We start from the raw sequence: 19,920 nt of genomic DNA on the forward strand, positions 1-19,920 counted from the left end.
CTGTGAGGACCGTAAGTGAATGGAAGTCATTCCATATATCCACAAGGTTTCCCACAATGTGAAAAAAGTTGCCACAAGGCATGGCGTTCGTGTTGTGTTTTCGGCGCCATGCAAGATGTCAAGTCTATGTGCTAGGATAGAAAATCGTAAACCTATTAGTGCCTGCAGTACCAGCCATAACTTCACAACTTGCATCAAAAATGTCGTTTATGGCATACCGTTGCAGTGTGGTCGCATGTATATAGGCCAGACGGGGCGTTGTATTAATATCCGCTTAAAAGAACACGAAACGTCTGTCACATCAGGAGCAGGAGCAAACCTGCCTTCTCATTGCCGAGTGTGCAGCTGCTAGCCCCTTTTGGAAGACACACAAATTATAGGCAAGGGAACCACACGTTACGAACGAGAACTGATTGAAGAGTATCATATCCGAAAACATCACAATCAATGTGTTAGTGTGAACACGTTATCGCTGTCAAAGAAAGAGATAGCTTATTTAGAAAAATGTGGCTACTAGGTCTCATTTAGTGTTTTTTCGTTGATTGTCACGTGGTATGTACGACGCATGCGCGCTCTGGCTTCCCTGCGAACTTCTGTGTGGTTGTTTTCATTAAACTTGTTGCTAGTCCCAGCGTGTGTCGTCTACTTCTCTCCTGGTGTTTGTGTCCTGAAAGTTGGGTTCCATCGTTTCTACATGTAGTCAGAGCCCTAATTAGTCTACGAAAACATAAGAACTCCGTTTTTAATGAATTGTTGTGCTCCTCATACATGTGCAACAAAGTGATTGTCTTATGCTGGGTACAATGGCCACAAAGGTATAAAAGGCAATGAAGCTGCTGACAAAAACGCTACGTCAGTAACCTTTAGCGACAAAGATGCAAATATCCCCATCCCTGCCACAGACCTAAAGTCTTTTCTATGCCGTAAGCTGAGGAAGCATTGGCAAGGAGAGTGGGATACCCAAGTATTAAATAAACTACACATGATAAAACCAAAACTAGGGAACTGGATAACTGGGAAAACGGCACGATATAAGGAAGTACTTGTTTGTCGATTAAGAATAGGACACACTTACAGTACTCACTCTTACCTCTTGACTGGGAGTGATCCTCCAACTTGTAGTAAGTGCGGCAATATTCTGACAGTTGTTCATGTTCTTATTCAGTGCCCTGCAATAGAAGCAGGGAGGAAAAGGTATTCCCCCTCTACATATCGCGAAAACATACCTCTTCACCCAGCATATTTTCTTAGCTATGAACCGCTTTTTAACCTGAAAACAGTCTTAGAATTCCTAACGGAAACAGACACCTTAAATATCATTTGGCCAGGTAATTTTTAGCACGTGAATAATAGCTCTTGTATTCAACGGCTCACTTCAAGCGCTAATATTGATGTTATATTTGTTACATCATGCACATTTGTTACGAAACCCAAATGCCATAGCCCACATCACTAACTAGTCAGTGTCATTATTTTACCACTTACATGTTTTACGTCATTTACAGCGACAATTTTTAGGCCCTTTTACAGCCATGTCATATCTACCATGAGGAATTTATTGTCTACGCCATCCACAATTTAGTGATAGCATTACCATTTGTCATGGCGCTCTTTGGCCATACCTGGCCCTTGCGCCATAAAACACCACACATCATCATCTATATGCAGCACATACTGAAAAAAAAAAAAATGGCTACCTACAACGAAATCGTTCCAGCATACCAAACTCATTAGGTGGCTGCTTCAGACTAGCTGAAAATGTTATCAAAATGTGTACGTACAGAACAGCAAATAGCCATGCAAATCTTTAGTCTAAGGTGTACAACACAAAGCTGAAGAAATGGATGTTCACGTGCCTGCTGTGTTTATGGTACTCTTTATTAAGAATTGAAGCAGGTGAACAGTCCTTTGTCAAACACAGACTGTAAGAAATTCTTGGTACTATACATCAGGGCCTTACACAAGTGCAAAACTTCTGGAAGCAGTCAAACTTTCCTTTCACAATTACAGTGACCATATAAGCTACAAAATAAACAAACTGTACACACTTCATTAGGATATATTTGACAGCATTAACACAAATACTATCATAATGAGTACCTTTACACATGATTTCCCAAAAGGCACATATAAATGTAAGAACACAATGCTAATACTTCAGTTATAGATAATGTTTCATTTATGCACAAAAACACAAATACCAAGTCAATTATTTTTGAAAATTAAAAAGAAAAGCTCCAGCTAGAGAGCTGATACAATAGGCGGCAATTATTTTAATCACTTAAGCAGTGTTATAGTACAGCACTACTAAATACCTTAAGACAATGTCACAGTCGTCCACCCATAAAAAATGACACATATAAAATTGGCTTAGAACTTGTGTATAATATGAAGCATTACGAGAGTTAATTACACCAGCGTTCTATTCTGCACAGGCCTGACTAAGTGACAGAGTATTCGAGACGTGTAAATTACAGTCATTCAGTATTATAGAAGAATAAAAATCTTTGCACTGGTAGAACTCAGACTATTCTCTACAATTCTCAGATTGCATTCTGTAGCATAAAGCTAACACTACAGAGTGCAATGTAATCTAATTACAACTGCAACATTCAGTGCCTCAGTAGACAAACAATATATTGCTTTGAAAACATGTTAAACATTTTACTTACCGCTGTTAACATGCAAAAAAAAAAAATTTTTTTTGGCAACACTGATGCAATATTTGCACAATTCCTGCTAGCAGCGGGGGAAACTAACTTCTGCACACACCTTGAACTGTCATGGATCTCTTCATTATAGGATATTAATTTTCATTTAGTCTGAATAATAAGTACGTTGCACAAAGGCCATGCCACATCTACACTGTAGGTTATTTAGTTTACCACACTCTGAGAAAACATATATACAAGAGACCTGTGGAGTTATATAATACTGTTTTAGTCCAAGCAAATGTGGATCCAAGTTTCTGACATATTTGTTGAAACAGTAAGCATTGCCAGAAACATATAAATGCACAGTATATAAAAGACAACATAGTACAAATGAAGGGAAATGGTTGCTAAGGGTGGAAAAGGGTGATCTCCCACCATGGTCGCCATAAGTGTCTCACTCAAGCTCAAGACCTGAACAATTCTGTGCCACAAGAGGAGGCATCAGCACTTGATGTTTCAAGGTGGTTCCCATCTCAATGACTGAACAGGCCCAAAGTTTCAGGGGGCTGATCAGAACCAACCGATTCAGCATGATGTATGGCACAAGTAGTGTCATGTGATTTTTTTTTTTTTTTTCTCAAACGAGTGTGAAGTAAGGAACAACAAAGTCTTGCCTCAATAAATGCTAAAGGAAGTTAAGAATGAACCAGATGCAGTGATAAAACCAGCTGTGCCATCAAATGGAGCCGAGTCATTGAAACGTGCTTTCATAGTCGGCCAGATTTTAACTACACCTAGCAGTGTAAGTGGTGGCAGGGCTTTTTAGCAAGCCCCACCAGAGGGCAATCAGTAGGCCCACACATTTTGTTACAGGTGTTCAGACCACCACATTTTATGAGAGACAAACTAAGGGAGCATATAAATGTGACCAACAATCAATGCCACAGTGAAACCTCAGAAACCTCAGAACAAATTTAACTAAGTCTACACCACCACCAGAAATCTAATAATAATACCATCTGTGATCACTGTCTCTCAATGCCTACAATCATTGCACTTTCACCAAGAAAACTGATAACACCACCAAAGCAGCTTAGTTTAAAATGATAAAGAAAAAGATAATTATAAAGAAACCTGAAAGATTTTTCATCGTGCAGTATACAGTATAATGAAAATAAATTCTGACAGGTTGGTGGCTAAATAAGTACAGAAAGCTGTCACACTGCAGCAAGTGCAGAACAGCACAGCGCGCGTGTTGAGAGATGTGAACAGTACCAGATATTTTACAAACACCTTGAGTGGTACTTCTCACACAAAGGTGCATCTATCATGTGGACATCTGCGGCTAGATTGCAAGATTCATACTTTTGAGAACAGGATCAACAATGATAATATTCTGACAATGTAAAGAAGTACCTGTTTGAGTGGGAGACAGATATCAAGCTAGCTATGATACAATTTTCTTTTTACAGATAGGAGTACGCCTCAGGCATGTGTGCATGCAAAAGTGATCCAGGCATACATAGGTCAGTGAAAATTTCTGCCCGTGGATTTCCTTTGCATACTGATAACAAGAAAGCACAGCAGATGATCAGCTCAATGACTTGAAGTATAGTGCTTATAGGTGCAACAACTACAACACCTGCAATAAACTGAGGTATTTGCAGCATTTGGCAACAATTACAACTAGGAAGGCACTTCAGTAAATGATGGACACAAAAATTGTGATGTGTGAAGTGAAATGACTACTACGTAAATGGCTGCCACAGCAGGTGTGAGAATGAAATAGCCGTAACAGCTTGAAATCAATTTAAGTAATTCGGACTTCACACTCACATTAAAGCTAACTGGGGCTTTTAAACAGCGGAGTAAAACAGAGTAAGGAAGAAGCACATTTCACACAGTATCATTAGTTTGTGCCTCGTTCCCCAAGGCCTCTTAAGGAACCAATGCTAAAGGCTGCCTACATTTCTAACTACATGCCAATTTTTATGTTTGTCGTAAATTCTCCTTACTAAAAATTCACTCACATGCAGGCTAGTCAGTGAAAACTGAGAATGTTGAAAACACTTTTTCTTTCTGAAATATACATACAAAATCCAAGAACACATACTATCATTCCATGGAAAAACATGCAGAATTTTTTAAATACCTATCAACTTCATCATCATCAGTGGCAGCAGCCTATTTATGTCCACTGCCAGGACCACATCAAGCAACTCTTAGAGATCTCCTGTAGCATCTTCTATCTAGTGTCAGCTAACTTTATCTTGAGCCAACAAATTTGCTAACCTTATCACCTAATTCGATGCAACCCTTGGCTGTGTTTCCTCAGCATGTCATCCTGCCAGTCTAACAGACCACCTATTAACTGCTCTATGCATTACACGACCTGCCAAACTCCACTTCATCTTAAAATCTGAACTAGAACATCAGCTACCCACACTGGCTCCCTAATATATACTGCTGCCCCCCTATTGTGCCTACCATTTTTCATTCCAATACTCATTACAGGGCAACAAAAACAGCTTATTTAGCTAAATGCTGCAACAGTGATCACGCGTAGAACTAGCTTGGGAGGACATAAGATTCAAACATTTATGCCTCTTTTCACACAAGTTCTAATGGCATTTACTTTCAACACCAGTGTTGAGCAATGCGCCAACCTTAAAACTTCTCTTTAAAAATAGGAAGCTGCGTCTTTCTCTTTCTCAAGGCCCATTTCATCTCAAGTACAGTAGCAATGAACACCAGGAAGATAAACTTATACATCATCAACAAAAACTTGGAGGATGCTTAAGCTTCGCCTTTAACAGTGGAACACGATAGCATTCAAAGATCCCCAACTGCTTCTCATGCTTCCCGACAACTGCAGCTTATGTAACCGTAATGTTTACCTGCAAAGGTTGGCGGCAAACGCTATGCATGAAGGCAAGCTTTCTGCTCTTGTTTTTTTCTTTCTTTCCCCTGCACGGCAGGATACGCCGCTGCCGCAGATGCGCAGAGGCGAGCACTATCTGGATGGTGTTGCAAGGAACCAAGTGGGGTGTGCCGCTCCACTAAGACAGACCTCAAATGGCAGCTGGAAAACGGCTCTGTGTTTGAGTTTTTGCATAACAGAAATATGTTTTCTCATATATTCAAATTACAATCCGATGCTATCCATGCCTGCAGATTGTGTTTAAGTCGTACATTATCAATTTTCTGACGCATTTTACTTTGAGAAATTCAATTGGTTCAGTAACGCCTATGCACCACGCGCAGGGCCTGCGTGGTTCGGGATGCGTGGTTCAAGATGATTTTTCTCCAACGGACAATGCCGCCGACACCAACCGGATTTTCTGTGAGACGGTGCCCTTAACGCTATCGTGTTAAAAATAAAAATACATGGCAGTACAATTCCATATTTCATGCTTGTACTCAGCCTCCAATGTTCCTGCACCAACATAGTTAGGAATCAGAGGCTTATCCAGCTTTACAGTATTTAACTCATCATTAACTTCATGATAACACCGAACAAATTAAGTCAGAATGTGGTGTGACGATTGCAGTGATTTGAAAGGTAGTGGAAATGCAGTTGAGTCTCAATATAACGAATATTTTATAATTATCAGATATAATGAAGTAAATCTAAAATGTCGCTCACCAATATCAGCATATAATGAATATATGCTTACAATGAACATCAAATGCAACGAAGGTATCTTTTTATCGAATGTAACTCTGTTACAAAGAGTTGCAACTGTACGGGGAACTTAAGTATTGACAGAGCAACATGTATTCTAAGCACCTTCTTTTGTTTTTTGGCTATTTTTAGTTATCCGAGGTCTGTAATTTTGCTACTTTTTAGTTTGGTTAATTGGAAGCCCGTCAGGCATAACACACTAGTCCACAGACACTTCAGAGCAGCTAGGCTGTAGCACTGCAGAAACCAGGAAAAACAATGATATGGGGGATGCAAAAGCCAGGAACCTGTCGACACTTGCAAGCTACATTACGGATTCAGTATATACTGAATTGTTGTATTTCTACTAAACACACACACACACAAAAAAAGGATGGGAGGGGATGAAGCAATGTGGTGGCTGTGAAGAATTCTGTTGAAAAGCTAAGCAGTCTAGTTTTCCCATTCAAGGGTGGCAACAAAAATACAGAAAATCATTGCATACGCTTTTTCAAATGTATAGTCATTGGCACTGTTGTCTAGAGTGATCAAACGGCATGCTTTGAACTGCATGGGTGACCTCTACTGATACCGCCTGGTTCAAGATAGCTCACATCTGAGCATGCACTGCCAGAGTGATAAGACCAAGTGAAACTTTTTTTATGCCTTGCAGGCCATCATAGATCCTGCAGCTGAAATTGTCTCTGAACACCACGGAAGGCGCCACAGGGCCACGGAACAAAAGCAGAGATAACAAGTTTTTGTACGTGCTCAATCGAAAATTTGTGACGTGCGGCATTTTAACCAGTGATTACAGGCAATTGCAGCAATGGAAGCCATGCTCAGCGATAGCACGAAAATTATTGCTTACAATACGAAAACGCCTTAATATTTTTTGCAATACGCAAGGTATATTGCGCTGATAGCTGCAGTATATATAGTAGATAGAATGAATGTACCTTTTGACAACATGAAAAAACAAAGCAGTGGGTATTTGTACCATATTTGTGCCACTCAAGTGCTCCAGACAAGAGTCCCAACAACTGCACCAGATAGTAAAGCACCAACCCAAGTTACTGTACAGAGCTCTAAACAGCACAGCATGAAGTTTTGTTGCAGACTAGCTAGTGAAACCGAATGATAAGTGCATATACACATAAAATTGACTTCACAATATGTATGACCTGGTCCTGGAAAAAAAGACCTACAAGCTATCCACAGCTGACTGACATAGCATGTGCACAGGCTTCCTGCATGAATAAACAGCCTAAAAAAACTTTGTGGGAGCTGAATCACTACCATAAAGGACATTTACAGGTGCCTGAGCAATGCAAGAAAGCAGACTATGGAGTTAATACAAGCTGGGCATCGGGCTATCTTGGATCAAAAGCACGAAAAAACAGGGACATCAAAGCAGGACACAGAAACACTGTCTTGTTGCCCTTGCTTTGGTATGCCTGTTTTTGCACCCCCACCCCGCTTTTTTTTTTTTTTCCTGCATTTTTGTTCCTAAGACAAAATACTTCTCCAGTTCAAGCCAGAAACTTGGCCACGTGCTTAGCTCATAGCTCTCTGTAGGTCACACTGTGGAGCTTCAGGTATTCAGAACATTAATTAAAGCTTAGGCAACTATACAGAGGGAACGAAGTGAAAGCTTGAAAGGGCAACGTGGGCCACAAGCAAAGGCATTGTGGGTACAGAGCCTGCATACTGCATGTCGGGGCCTATGGCCTATGGTCATGAAAGAGCTAAATGATGGATACCAAATAAACGTGGATAAAAAACAAAAAATTTAACACAAGCTTGACACAGCACGATATATAGCAAGAACCAAATATGTATATCAAATCATGACCTGTACTACTTGCATCTCAAAAAGATGGCTTTTTATCATGCTAGCACATAGATAAGGAATATGCCAAGCTGCCACATAAGTAGGCAAGGTGCTGTGATAATTGTTTAGTGAATCAGAATACACTGTGGAAGTAAAGTAGATGGCAACGAAGAGTACCGCTTATGGCAACATAAGATCCAATTTCATACAACCTTGAGGAGTATGAACAAAGAGGTCATGGAATGGGCTACCTGTTTATGTAAAGAGTGCGAAGAATAAAGGGAACCGAGGGTTCTATTTTTTTGTTAGTCCTCAACTGTGGCCACAAGCAGCGCTGGCTAACGCTTCTAGGGCTAATCTTTTACACATACGGTGGGAGGGTGTCCCTGCATGTGTAATGCGGAAGATGTAGGTTCAGCTCGAGCCTGCCACAAGTTATTTTTGTCCACTTTCATTTCCCTTTATCTTATTTCCGCATTTCAATTATACTTATTTAAATTCTGGGATTTTACGTGCCCCCAACTACGATACGATTATGAGGCACGCCGCGGTGCGGGCCTCTGGAACTTTGACCACCTGAAGTTCCTTAATGTGCACTCAATGCACAACACACTAACGATTCCGTATTTCGTTCTCATCTAAATGTGGCCGCCGTGGCTGGGATTTGATTCAGTGCCCTTGGGCTTTCCAGCGTAATGCCAAAGCCACAACGGCAGGTCATTTCAATTAAACAAAGCAATTCATTTTCACTATACTTTCTGTATCTTCATTGTCAGATTCTTCATATGGTTTATGTAAAAAGTGCCACTCAAATATAGTGTGAAGACGTAGTAAAAGAAACAGAAACAAAAGGCACCTGTGAGGGCTAGATCATATTGATTCCCGCACTCACAAATTCCCAGCAGCCAACAGAACAGTGGGAGTTTCTAATTTGACAGTCCTTGATACCATTCATAAAATAAGAGAAGTCCATCTAGGTTTCCAGTCCCTAACTTCAATCACACACTATGCGGCCTCAAGCACGATTCGATTTTGTCAAGAGTACTGTTGGTTAACATATTTAAATAAGCTACATGTGTATTTCATAATATACATGCAGCTTACTAACAAATGAAGCAATAAAAGTGGTAGAGAAGCAACTACAATGCCTCAGTTGGCACAGCACCTTCACGTAACACAAGGCTATGGGCCTTAGCTTTCAACATCTCCTGGTGTTGTCTTTTCTCCTATCAATTTCAACAGTGCTTCTTACCCTAATTACACATTTTGTGTGGCATATTGGACTGTAACCTGCTGCAGGGACATTGTTTCAGTGAACAAGAAATACAAAAACACCGGTGTGCACTGGTTTCAGGAAAAATCAAAGTGCCTCAAGTGGACATAAAAACGGAGCAATGGCTAAGCAGGGAGAAGGATGGAGGTGCACACACTAAGGGTCCTATATCAATGGGAAGCTCCCTCCAATAGTGCATGTGGCTCATGAATGTAAATACATGAATTATTAATATAAAATTGTATTTCTAAGCTTTAATGACTGCTGACCTCTTCTTAGTTTAGAATGTGACAGCAATAACTGACATATTTTTGTAATAATTCACGTTACCTGTTCTAGTGGTCTCTTAGGCCATATGCTGTAATTAAGTAGCCGTTGGACCTGCTGTTCAAGTAGTGTGAGCTCAGCATGCAGTGGATCAAGAAACGTACCTATCCACTCTACCACAGTGTGCACGTCATACAATTGAGACATTGCATCACCCAGGAACTTGTGCAGATGTTTCGATGTGCTCAGGAGCTCAGTCAGGTTCTTAGTTGCCTCAACAATGTGATCAGGACTGACAAATGAGAGTCGAACATGATAACTATCTAGCCATCCAACATAATGACTGTTTTTTTCCATCACTTTCTTTTGATTGTACAGTGTCACTAGCTGCTGGATTCCCGTGAGTACCTTTGCACCAGGGAACTGACAAAAGAGCAAATGGCTGCTTGCATCATCAAAAACAGGCAGCTGCCTATTGCACTGCAAGTGTTCCTTAATTTGAGACAGCTGCATCTGATCTAAACACCCTTGCTGCAGGTATACCAAGTTGGCAGCCAAGGATGGCATGCTTGCTGGCAGAAGCTCACAAAGTGTAGCAAAGTGGTCGTACCGTTGCCACCCCGTCAATGCAATGCCACGTATATTGAGCAGTTCCCTGTGGTTGTTAAGTGTTTGCAGCCATGAATGGTGGTTTCTTAAATGGTATTTGATGTCTGGGAGCAACTGCTTTGGACCTGTAGCCCCCTTGAAGGCACTTGCTATCCACAGCCCTTGGAAACGAGCATATTTTAGCCAGTGCTGGTCTTCCACATACTTGGTTATGTTCGGAGAATACTGCCAGACCATGAGGTCTACAGGGTTAGCAGCACCCCACTGATGTACTTCATTAGCCTCCATGCTGCGTAACATGTCATCCCACATAATGGGACGAACCCCATATTGGGTCACATGAGCTACAACCTTCTCTACATGCTCTAGGAAAAGCCTATCTTTCGTGATGTTTGCCACATTCATGTGCCTCTCGCAGCGAGTGCACTGTCCTAATGAGTAAACCTCATCACAACCAATATGCACATACTGAGCATTAGGATGCAAATGGAGCACTTGATCAAGCATAGCCTTTACCAGGGTAACAGATCCATTCAGTGAGGGACATAGAGCTTGAGGACTATGGCTCAATTCTCGAAGGTCTGAAAATTCTGGCAACTTCAGTGCAAATTCAAGATGGCCAAATGTTTGCACCAGTGGAATCACCTGCAAATGATTGGCACGAGCAGAAGACAAGATATGAGCTATGTCAGCCTCCTTATAGGCATTACTGGCTGCAAGAGGACTGAGCACTCCTGTGTAAGGAAACATGTCCTCATACTCCATTAAAAGTCCAGTGGCGCCAAGCTTGCGCAACAGGGGAAACACTGCATCGTAGTACTCAAGTTTAGGTGGTGCACCTTTAAGGTCAAAATGCACTATGCGCTCGTCAAACTGGATAGGTGGCAATCGTAGGCTCTCTTGAAAACTGGCACGAGTTGCAGCTGCTGTGGATGGTGGATCAGTAAGCACATCAGCCACCCACTGCACTGTTTCAACAGGTGTCCTGTCAAGAGTCCTGGTGCTCTGCCAGTAAAGTATAAGGAATGCTATCACAATGACAATAGCTATTAGCTTCAAAAGACGAATCTTCAGTGGAGCCATGGCAAAAGGGTGTCCCAGTTCACAGGGCATTCAAACGATAGCCTGCAGAAAGCAAAATCAGCCATTCAGTCCATTCGAAGATACACTAAAAACTTGCCTTAAATAAATGCATTACGTTATGGCTTTGGTTAAGACCCTCCAAACTTAACAGTGTAAACAGATGTTTGAAATACAGAGCATACAATATGAAAGAGACAATGGCAAGATGCACTGTTCTGTGATAATCACGTGCATTATTAGCCAGCTAGAGTGTACACATGCAGAGTGAAAACCTGGCTGCAGTGGCATATGTCGCATATGCCATTCCATCTTGTTACGAAAATACGCAAATCATATCATTATTTATGCTGTTGCACAGGTTGTTTTTGTCGAAACAGCGCTTTGTCGGAGCAGCTTCAAGTGTGGACCGCAAGAGCTGTCATGCCATGGATGCACTTACTTTCGGTCCCGATCGGGCTCGATCGCGATCGAAAGTGTCCGCGTGACACCGCTGTACGTATTAATTCTTAGTAAGACATTCCGATATTATACTTCGGACGAATGTCCGTTTCGACTCGGAAGCGCGACAGGGATATTGAGGCGTGCTTTAGATATTATATATGGACGAATTGAGGTGTGAAGATGAAAATAGAACGAAAAAAAAAAAAAAAGCATAGCAACAGTGATAAAAGCTAGTGCCAACGCGGGCTGAACAAAATCGTACGTGTACTATGATTCTCCTTGAAGTTATTTAACCAGTTTGCCCGTTCAGATTCTTAATTGGCAGTTTGCATTTCATTTGCCCACATTGTGATTTCGAGTAATCGCTTTAAAGCAACGGTCACTTGTTACTGTCGCCTCACAACTTGTGAGTGCATGAGCGCGCGTTTACTCAGCTTCATTTCACGTGTGCCGCGTGACTATGGGCAGTCTTCGCATCGTGCGGAAGAGCACGAAGGACGAAGGACTGCCAACGTAGACGCATGTGAAAAATAAACCACCTCACGATAACACCGGTTGATAAGCGAGAAACGCTGCCTTGCGCATTACGCCATTACGACAAGCAAAGATACGTACGGCTCCACAGCATTCACCGTGCCGACGGCAGCGCAGCTGTTCGCGTGCAGCGAGCAGACAGCGAATAGGTGATGTGGGGGCTGTCCTTCACGCTCATCTCTGGACGTCGCCAAACTGCAGGGCAAGATTCTGCATTGCCTTCGCAATTTAATGGCTTTGGCGCTTCATCCCTTCAGCTATACGACTGTGAGGCACTTCACGCCGCCTTCCTAACCGCGAAGCATGCAATATCAACACTGACGAAGTGCCGGTCAGAACTGTCGGGACATATACGTTCGGAATATATTTCCCACAAACAAGGCGCATGTGATGATGATGACTACAGCGCGGGCGGCGCAAGCTGCTGCGTAGGTGGCGCGGGCAAAAATGCGTCCGAGGCATCCTGCGGCCGATTCGCCGATGCGCCCGGACGGTCCGGACAAACCGGCGGAACGTGTGCGTGACTGCTCACCGAATTTACGCGATAAATGATGGTTCACGAAGAGTGCACAAAAAAACAGTCGTTTAATTGCCTTGCAAGTAGTAGCGGCTGTGCCCTTCAGATACGCTTCCGCGCCTCTCTAGGAGCGCGCACGGCGCGCAATTTCGAATAATAATCGAATGATGTGATATTTGCATCGATCGAATAACAGCTTCAAGGCCTTGCGCATATATATATATATATATATATATATATATATATATATATATATATATATAAACTACGGTGTAGTGACGGTGAAGAACACATGTAGCGAGAACTGTGAATCACGAAACTCATTTTTGGGCAAACCTGTGCATAGAGCTCTACCTGTGCCCAGAAAAACAACAGTCAGCACAACGATAGCGGCGAGCACAGTTGGCGATCATCGCAAGTTTGATCAGCGGATCAAGCGCACAGGGTTCAATTTTTTATACATGACTCGTCGAAGCTATACGTTCTAGCGTAATCGCTCGTGCCCGCATGCCTTCCAGAAAATACTACGCAATTCGTGTCGCGCCTATGCAATCTGATTACACGAAGTTCGGCGGGAAGACAAACAAGAGATAGAGCCGTTAGGACACTCGTGAAAGTTCAGATACTTGCAGGCGCGTCCTTTGCCGAGCGATAACGTTTAACATTTGTTAGCCGGTAAAAAGCGGTCACCGGAGAAAGATAAACAAGTACACGCACGAGAACCCCTCATAAAAAATGTGGACAGCTTGCAATATATAGTGGCGCAAGGCTGGAGTAAACAGTGGAGCTGGTGAACGACCTAGCTTCTTCCAGGTTTTACTGGGATGCTAAGTTCTGCTAGGCACGGTATTCCGAATAGTCTCGCCGCCGACGCGCAGATCCTCGCTTGGCCGCGCGACGCGCTTCAAGATGAGCGGCTTCTTCTTCGGGTGTCCGGATCTTTGGTCATCCCACGTCAAGGCTACCTGCGACGTAAAATGATTCCGAACTGTTTTGATTCCAATTTCTGAAATCAGCCTCCACGATTGGTCAAAACATTTCCGGGCCACTCCCAACTTCGCCTGTCTGTCACGCGACGTCACGAAAACCGCGATAGCTCGATCCCCATCTGATATAACGTACGTGTACACACTGATTAGGCATGATTACACCACACAAAAGAAAATAATTATTCCTGATTTGACGCCTTTTCACCATTAGCACTCTGCAATTGGTCCAATGTTTTTGGGCTGCGCCCATTTCGCCTGTCTGTCACGCGACCTCACAAAACCGCGAAAACTCGCAGCGTCTATGTGACGTGTACGCGAAAAAAAAGCATTAATATGCCGAACAAAACTGAAAATTTTTTTGAATAGCCAGAGACTGGCCCTGTTCCGAAAGGAATAGACGCTGGCTATACCCGCCGATCGCTCAGGCCCTCGCTACTCGCAGCTGCTGGTGAGCATGTATTTATTTGCGCATGATAAACCTTTTTGCGTGGCAGTAAAACATTACCGAGCCCTTTCGGCATGCATACGACATCGCTCTGCCAACTAGATCTTCCTTGCTGATGATCCGTTTTAGCGGCATTCTTATCCTTCCGTTGCACGCCGCCGCGATTTTCGACCAGCCACCGCAAGCTAAGTAAGGCGAAGCGGGCCAATCGGAGAATCCGGCACCACCCTCTTCATGCAGTTATCTATTTTCACTGTGCTGGCTCGGCCCCATCGAAACCCTCTCCACTAGAACGTGCTCCTCGCCTCTTGTCAGCCAATTAGATAGGAGCGCTGAGTGTAGACAATGTTATTGGTTCTGAAAGCGAACAAAGGTGACCTCCTATAAACGAGGAGAGTGTTTGATTGGGTTGCTCAGATACCGCTGTGGGTCACCGCCCGATGCTTGCGTCGGCGGTTACGTAAATTCGACGTCAATCAAAACAGTTTGGAATCATTTTACGTTATAGCGCCCCTGTACTCGCCATAGAGTCAACGAGAGTTCTGCTGAGCTTTAACTCCCCGGTGACGTCATGGCCAAGTTGCGCCTCCACACTTGCCGGGGCGTGGCTGGACAAAACCTGCCGAGCCGCCGCCAGAGGCGCCTGCTGCAGTCACGGACTATCACGGACACCGCGCGCGTTCGGAGCGAACGCGGGGAAGCACTGACGGCGTCGGCAGCTCTGCGCGTTGCCTTGCTGGTGCTGCTACAATTTCTTTCTCCCTCTCGTTTTCTCTTTCTCTCTCCCGAGCATAGCGCGCGCCGCGCGCATGCTCTCCTTCCCTCTCCTTAACGTCCCATGTCAAGGCTACTCATTTCGGTGGTTTTTGAGTGTTAATCTTTTTTTGCTGAGTTATTGTCAGTTCAATCATGCTCATGACTATGACTTCTATCATCATCATTTAGTGTTTCCTTCCCTTGGTACCCACGTCCGAACCCATTTCAGTGGTTTTTGAGTGTTACTGTTTTTTTTTTTCATAGTGTCACTGCCATATTAGGCAGCAGTTTCATGAGCTACATGACACGCATGTCATGAAATTCATGTCATGACCTATCATTTATGTTCGTCATACACTGTTGTCATACTGTGCCTATTTTGGTACCTGCCCCGTTAACGAAACGACCATGAGAGCACCAAGACGTAAGCGGCTACATAGATAGACGATAGATAGATAGATAGATAGATAGATAGATAGATAGATAGATAGATAGATAGATAGATAGATAGATAGATAGATAGATAGTGTGGAGATGGGTTTGCACAGGGCCTACCCTACGAGCGACGGTCAGGAAAGGGCACGACGCTCCTCCACTTCGCAACGCACAAAGGCACTACGGCAGGGTTCGTCGACTCTCCGACAGGGCGCAGAGAAGGCTCCGGAGTCAGATCGCCAACAAACACGGGTTTATTAACCCAAGATACAGCACAGTGCGACAGTCACGGCGCTTACGGGCCAAGGCTCACGCAAGACCGATAGAGTACGCGCGCCCGCTGCGCTAGGGCTAACAAGGTAGTGACTTTACAATTACTAGTAGATACAGCGGGGGCGTGGCACTGCGGCTCACGTGACTTCCGCTTAACACGTGTTGTCATGGCAATCGTGGAGCTCCTAGGCGCTTAGGGACATAATCGCTTCCACAAAAGTTCCTAAGCGATTATGTCCCTAGGCACCTAGGAGCTCCACGATTGCCATGACAACACGTGTTAAGCGGAAGTCTCCGCTGTACCTACTAGCAATTGTAAAGTCGCTGCCGGGGAATCCCCTTCTTACGCAGACGCTCGGTCTTCACGTTACATCACTTCACCGGTGCGGACTGAACTCTACTCCTGATTCTCGCACGGCGGTTATATAGCTTCCACAGGCGTTCTCGAACTTTCCTATCGGAGTCGTGATCCCGTAGCATATGGCCAAAGCCTGGGAATCTTCTCGTCTTTTCTTGTACCTTCGACCGCCGCCGCCGGATCGTTGTCGAGGGGGGGGGGGGGGGGGGTGATGACTCATCCCGTTGGCGCACGCTCACGCTGTAGCAATCTCTCTCGACTCGCCGGGTGAGAAGGTGTCTCGGCGCGCGCGTGTGCTCTCTCTCTCTCCGGTTATCGTCGCTTCGTCGATGCTCTCTAGACGTCTAGGCGCCGTTGTTCGCGTTGCTTTTTGAGGCGTATGCGCTCTCCCCCTCTGTTGAAGTTGCCGCGGGGCCGGCATGTTCTTTCGCTGGCTTGCGTGGCACGCGGCGCGCGTGGATTACGCGCTCTTTTGCGACATTACGTCACAGCGCTCAAGAGGCTAGCAGCAGAGTGCAATTTTGGAACAAGCGCAGACACTGCGGCCAATCCAACAATCCTGCATCTTGAGGTAACGCTGCGTGATCGTTTCGTTTGCGGTCTTCGGAACGAGCAGGTCCAGCAACGGCTGTTCGCGGAAAAGGACTTGATATTCAAGAAAGCCTTTGACATTGCACTGCGAGCTGAGAACGCCGTCGAAGACCAGAGAAACGTGAAAGCGGAATTTAAAGAGATTCACGAAGCCTGCACAAGCATCTCCAAGACAGAAAACCAAGGTCAATCGAGTATCTCTTCCCAAAAGAAGAAACAACGCTGTTGGCGTTGTGACGCGCAACATAGTCCGGACACTTGCAAGTTCCAGACAGCTGCCTGCAACTACTGCAAGAAACGCGGACACATTGAAAAGGCGTGCCTCAAAAAAACGGAAAGAGGCAAGAACGAACAAGAACATTAACATCGAATATCCCCGACAAGGAACTTCGACAACGGTCTCAGCACCTGTCACGACTCAACAGGATTCACCAGACGCGGCACTTCACGAGCTCAACACCTTAATCGACGCGTCCAGCACGCAGAAGGTCATGACTCAGCTACGCGTACATGGCAAGTCCATAGAGTTCGAAGTCGACTCAGGTGCAACCTGCACACTCATCAGTGAGGCCACGTTCTAGTCCACGTGGACAGATGACCCACCACGGCTTGAGACAGACAACATCCTCCTACGCACCTGGTCAGGCCAGGCCCTTCGTGTTCTCGGATGTGCAACGGTGGATGTAACGCACAGGAACAAGACCCTGACATTACCGCTTGTTGTCATCAAGGGAGCAGGGTGTAACCTCCTTGGACGCAACTGGTTTCTTCATCTGGGTATGCAGATCACGCGCAACAATGACGTATCAGACGACGAACTTGTTTCCAAGCTTCTGGACAAGTACCAGTCTGTGTTCGACGAGAACATCTCAGGACACGTTGGTCCTGAGCTACAGCTTGAACTCGTGGAATGAGCGAAACCGAAGTTTCTAAAAGGCTGGCCGGTTCCTTTTGCGCTGCGGTCAGCTGTAGAAGCTGAATTGGATCGACTGCAAAGTCAAGGCATAATCGAGCCTGCGCAGCATTCGGATTGGGCAACGCCTCTCGTACTTGTTCGAAAGAAAAACGGCTCATTGAGAATATGCGGCGACTACCGTTGCACAATGAATCAAGTATCGAAGAAGGCAGATTACCTACTTCCCACTACAGATGAAGTCCTCAGCCACTTGAGGGGAGGCAAGGTCTTCAGCACTCTGGATTTGGCACAGGCTTACCAGCAACTTCACGTAACGCCAGAGACAGCAGAGATATTGACCCTGAACACATTGAAAGGGCTTTACAAGGCCAAACGGTTGCCTTTCAGAATCTCTGCAGCTCCAGCCATTTTTCAACGCTTCATGGAGACTATGCTATCTGGCATCACAGGAGTTTGGGCATACTTAGATGACGTGATCATCAGTGAGAAAGACGCCACGGAACACGCCTAAAGACTGGAAGAAGTCTTGAAGAGGCTGCGCAAGTACAACCTTCGGCTCGGCAAAAACAAGTGCTGTTTTGCAGTGCGACAAGTTTCTTTTCTGGGACACCGAATCGACGAAACAGGCGTCCACACCAACGAAGAGAAAGTCCGAGCTATAACAGAGGCTCCAGCACCAAACTGCAAGCAAGCACTTCAATCATTTCTCGGAATGCTGGCTTTCTATGACAGATTCTTGAAGAACAGGGCAACAATTGCCAGCTGTCTCTACCAGCTCCTGCAGAAGGACGCCACGTGGAGATGGGAGACCAACCATCAAGAAGCATTCGATAAGCTTCAGAGATTGCTTCTCAGTCAGACCGTACTGGCACACTACGACGAACAGAAGGAGCTTCTCGTCTCATGTGACGCTTCACCGTACGGCATAGGAGCTGTTCTGTCTCAACGTGATGACCAGAATAGAGAGGCGCCAATCGCTTTCGCATCTCGGACGCTAGGGTCGGCGGAACGCAATTATGCTCAGCTGGACAGAGAAGGCCTCGCTGTAGTGTTTGCAGCGCACAAGTTCCTGCGGGAAGAAAAGTAACTTTCGTCACGGACCATCAACCATTGCTCGGCATACTAGGTCCAGGAAAGCCAACGGCTCAAGTCCTCTCACGACGGATGACCGGATGGTGTATCAAGTTATCGGCGTACCACTACAACATCGTCTACCGTCAATGCAAGAAGCCATCAAAATGCAGATGCGTTGAGCCAATTAACATTACCAGAACGTCTCGATGAACCCTGGCCACCAGGCGACGTACTGTTGTTTGAAGCTCTGTCGAGACCTCCGTTTACTGCTAAAGAGATAGCACGTCTGACAAAACAAGACAGCATCCTGCAGAGGTTGTACAAGGCAGTGCAGGACGGCACAGTGGAAAAACTCACTGTAGAGGAGTTCGCTCCTTACCGACGAAGAGCTACCGCACTAGCATTTCATCGTGAGTGCATCACACTTGGATCACCGGTGATCATACCAAACTCAGCACGATCTCACGTCCTGGCACTTCTACATGCTGGTCACCGAGGCATGCGGTAGCCATGGAAAAGGGCGCTAGGAGCTACGTATCGTGGCCCGGAATCGACAAGGTGATCGAACAAACGGTGCGACAATGCCGTGAATGCCGTTCAACGCAGAAGAGCCCACCCAAAGATCCTATTCCCACCTGGGACCGTCCCCAGACACCTTGGCACACGGTGCACGTTGATTTTGCGGGGCCACTACTCGGGCGCACCTACTTGGTTGTTGTGGACGCACACACAAAGTGGGTGGAAGTTCGGCACGTGACGCAAGCAACATCCACGGTTGTCATCGATGTGCTCCGAAGCCTCTTTGCAGCGTTTGGCATTCCCCGAAAGGTCGTCTCCGACAACGGAAAAGCCTTTATTTCCACCGAGATAAAGCAGTTCTACACGGCAAATGGCATTCAGGCTATAACATCACCAGCGTACCACCCTGCTACAAACGGCCAGGCAGAACGCTATGTGGCAGAGCTGAAGAGAGCACTCCTGAGGGATACAGACAAGTCCATACAGTGCCGACTTGCAAGATTCCTGTATCGACAACACACAACTATACACATTGCCACAGGGATGACACCTGCGAAAGCCATGTTCGGGCGAGATCTTCTATGCCCTCTTGATCTGCTCAAGCGGGAGACGGAGATACAAATCCCTGAAAGCTAGGAGACATTACCGAAATCACGTCGCTTCGCTGTAGGGGAGAGAGTACTCATCC

General features: G+C 45.2%; 1 protein-coding gene across 1 annotated transcript; it reads right to left on the bottom strand.

The window, feature by feature from the left end:
• Positions 1 to 1,026: 1,026 nt before the first annotated feature.
• Positions 1,027 to 12,843, bottom strand: LOC119461133 (hexosaminidase D-like). The gene is made up of 2 exons (XM_037722348.2): positions 12,441 to 12,843; positions 1,027 to 11,426 (listed from the first exon to the last, which is right to left on the bottom strand). Exon 2 carries the CDS (start codon positions 11,412 to 11,414, stop codon positions 9,747 to 9,749), a length of 1,668 nt encoding a protein of 555 aa, XP_037578276.1. The 5' UTR covers positions 11,415 to 11,426; positions 12,441 to 12,843; the 3' UTR covers positions 1,027 to 9,746.
• Positions 12,844 to 19,920: the final 7,077 nt, after the last annotated feature.

This window comes from Dermacentor silvarum, chromosome 1 (assembly GCF_013339745.2).
Source record: "Dermacentor silvarum isolate Dsil-2018 chromosome 1, BIME_Dsil_1.4, whole genome shotgun sequence".
In the NCBI taxonomy this organism is placed as follows: domain Eukaryota; kingdom Metazoa; phylum Arthropoda; class Arachnida; order Ixodida; family Ixodidae; genus Dermacentor; species Dermacentor silvarum.

Excerpts from the sequence above, each read along its gene's own strand:
- LOC119461133 (XM_037722348.2), bottom strand. The coding sequence starts at position 11,414 with ATGCCCTGTGAACTGGGACACCCTTTTGCCATGGCTCCACTGAAGATT.